The sequence below is a fragment of the Rhinopithecus bieti genome, unplaced genomic scaffold, assembly GCF_001698545.2.
Source record: "Rhinopithecus bieti isolate Rb0 unplaced genomic scaffold, ASM169854v2 scaffold_5350, whole genome shotgun sequence".
Lineage (NCBI taxonomy): Eukaryota > Metazoa > Chordata > Mammalia > Primates > Cercopithecidae > Rhinopithecus > Rhinopithecus bieti.
This window is the reverse complement of record NW_016804837.1, coordinates 193,336-196,588: the sequence shown is the minus strand read 5'-3', so window position 1 is coordinate 196,588 and position 3,253 is coordinate 193,336. Positions and strand designations below refer to the sequence as shown.

The window sequence follows — 3,253 nt, the reverse complement described above, 5'->3', positions numbered from 1 at the left end:
AATAGGTGATGCAGGAAAATTCTTGTTCCATTTCTGAGCTGCAGACACAGTGATTATGCTACTTCAATGCATCGTACGCACAGAGAGCAGCCCTAAAACCCCATCATGATCATCATCAAGAGGCATTTATTAGACAGCTCTCTGCATGTCGTGCCTAATAAGTGCTATGCAACGTAGGTTTCTAAAGCTGCTTAGAACATGTCCAAAGTGAGGCCCCCAAATCAAATCTAGCTCTTAAAAGTGTCACGTCTAATACTTAGCTAGAAAGTAGAGTTTATACCTTGGCTTCAGGTATTTAAGGGCTATGGAGCCCTTACAGAAGTCGCTTCACCTCTCTGAGCTTCAGTCTTCTGTGTAAAATGAAGACAGTGGTGATGATACTAATAACAACAAACACAATAATAATGGCCTGCACATATAGCAGTCACTATCTGCCAGGCACTGTTCTGAGCAATTCACATGTATAGCTCACTAATACTCAGAAGAACCCTTTGAGGAAGATACTGGTATCATGTTCCCTCCTCACAGTGGCCTCGGGTCTCAGGCCATTTTAACCTTGTTTCCTGTAAATACATGGGATTGATCTCAAGTAGTGCCAGTTAAGGGAATAGGCCTTAACATTTAAGACAGAAAATAACACCAGGACCCTATATCAGAGTGCCTGTCTGTGGTATAATTAAAAAATATATTTTTGTTTTGGGCCGCGGCGGGAGCTGGAGTCACCGCCACTCGAGTGCGCAGGCGCTTGGCGGTTACCGGTCTCACCGTGGAGCGGAAAGTGCTTGCGCTCCAGGCCCGAAAGAAAAGGACCAAGGCCAAGAAGGACAAAGCCCAAAGGAAAATGGGCATTTCTGTATCATTTCTTAGATCTGAAACTCAGCACCGAGGCTCTGCTCCCCACTCTGAGAGTGATCTACCAGAGCAGGAAGAGGAGATTCTGGGATCTGATGATGATGAGCAGGAAGATCCTAATGATTATTGTAAAGGAGGTTATCATCTTGTGAAAATTGGAGATCTGTTCAATGGGAGATATCATGTGATCCGAAAGTTAGGCTGGGGACACTTTTCAACAGTATGGTTATCATGGGATATTCAGGGGAAGAAATTTGTGGCAGTGAAAGTAGTTAAAAGTGCTGAACTTTACACCGAAACAGCACTAGATGAAATCCGGTTGCTGAAGTCAGTTCCCAATTCAGACCCTAATGATCCAAACAGAGAGATGGTTGTTCAACTACTAGATGACTTTAAAATATCAGGAGTTAATGGAACACATATCTGCATGGTATTTGAAGTTTTGGGGCATCATCTGCTCAAGTGGATCATCAAGTCCAATTATCAGGGGCTTCCACTGCCTTGTGTCAAAAAAATTATTCAGCAAGTGTTACAGGGTCTTGATTACTTACATACCAAGTGCCGTATCATCCACACTGACATTAAACCAGAGAACATCTTATTGTCAGTGAATGAGCAGTACATTCGGAGGCTGGGTGCAGAAGCAACAGAATGGCAGCGATCTGGAGCTCCTCCGCCTTCCGGATCTGCAGTCAGTACAGCTCCCCAACCTAAACCAGCTGACAAAATGTCAAAGAATAAGAAGAAGAAATTGAAGAAGAAGCAGAAGCACCAGGCAGAATTACTAGAGAAGCGAATGCAGGAAATTGAGGAAATGGAGAAAGAGTCGGGCCCTGCGCAAAAAAGACCAAAGAAGCAAGAAGAATCAGAGAGTCCTGTTGAAAGACCCTTGAAAGAGAAACCACCTAATAAAATGACCCAAGAAAAACTTGAAGAGTCAAGTACCATTGGCCAGGATCAAACACTTATGGAATGTGATACAGAGGGTGGTGCAGCAGAAATTAATTGCAATGGAGTGATGAAAGTCATTAATTATACTCAGAACAGTAATAGTGAAACATTGAGACATAAAGAGGATCTACATAATGCTAATGACTGTGATGTTCAAAATTTGAATCAGGAATCTAGTTTCCTAAGCTCCCAAAATGGAGACAGCAGCACATCTCAAGAAACAGACTCTTGTACACCTATAAAATCTGAGGTGTCAGACACCATGGTGTGCCAGTCTTCCTCAACTATAGATCAGTCATTCAGTGAACAACACATTAGCCAACTTCAAGAAAGCATTCGGGCAGAGATACCCTGTGAAGATGAACAAGAGCAAGAACATAATGGACCACTGGACAACAAAGGAAAATCCATGGCTGGAAATTTTCTTGTTAATCCCCTTGAGCCAAAAAATGCAGAAAAGCTCAAGGTGAAGATTGCTGATCTTGGAAATGCTTGTTGGGTGCACAAACATTTCACTGAAGATATTCAAACGAGGCAGTATCGTTCCTTGGAAGTTCTGATAGGATCTGGCTATAATACCCCTGCTGACATTTGGAGCACAGCATGCATGGCCTTTGAACTGGCCACAGGTGACTGTTTGTTTGAACCTCATTCAGGGGAAGAGTACACTCGAGATGAAGATCACATTGCATTGATCATAGAACTTCTGGGGAAGGTGCCTCGCAAGCTCATTGTGGCAGGAAAATATTCCAAGGAATTTTTCACCAAAAAAGGTGACCTTAAACATATCACGAAGCGGAAACCTTGGGGCCTTTTTGAGGTTCTAGTGGAGAAGTATGAGTGGTCTCAGGAAGAGGCAGCTGGCTTCACAGATTTCTTACTGCCCATGTTGGAGCTGATCCCCGAGAAGAGAGCCACTGCCGCCGAGTGTCTTCGGCACCCTTGGCTTAACTCCTAAGCCCCTGCCCACCACCACAGCAGAGATCACACACTGACCCTCCGCCCCTCCCCTCCAAGCATTTTCCTCTTCCCTTTTCAGGGTGAAGCTCTTCCTTCAAGAGTTTCTAGATCTTGTTTTTTTTTAATCCAACATGTTCATTTGGGCTTGCTTACTTGACCCTGTGGAGATCCCCACAGCCATTGGGCATCCTAGGTGAATTTGGCCTTGGTTGGGCTCTGCCAAAGACTAATGGACTAAAATGTGAAACAGCCTCTTGCCCTGTACCTTTCCTTCCCATTAGGACATCCTTTAAATTATAAGCATCCTTTTTGAAAAGAGCTATGAAGGTGTATGAGCCCATCCTTTTATTCATTCACTCTAAGAGTCAAAATTTTCTAGTGCATATGCTATTGCCAGCATAAGGATGAGGAGGGGAAAGTGTGTTAATTCTATGTACAGCAGAGACATTAAACTTGCTGTGTCCAGGCTGCATCATCTTCCTGGACTGTT

At 43.7% G+C, this 3,253-nt stretch overlaps 1 protein-coding gene across 1 annotated transcript; it reads left to right on the top strand.

The window, feature by feature from the left end:
* The first annotated feature begins 285 nt into the window (after nt 1–285).
* LOC108528697 (SRSF protein kinase 1) lies at nt 286–3,253 on the top strand. Its single transcript, XM_017870656.1, has one exon. The coding sequence runs from the start codon at nt 842–844 to the stop codon at nt 2,759–2,761; it is 1,920 nt and encodes a 639-aa protein (XP_017726145.1). The 5' UTR covers nt 286–841; the 3' UTR covers nt 2,762–3,253.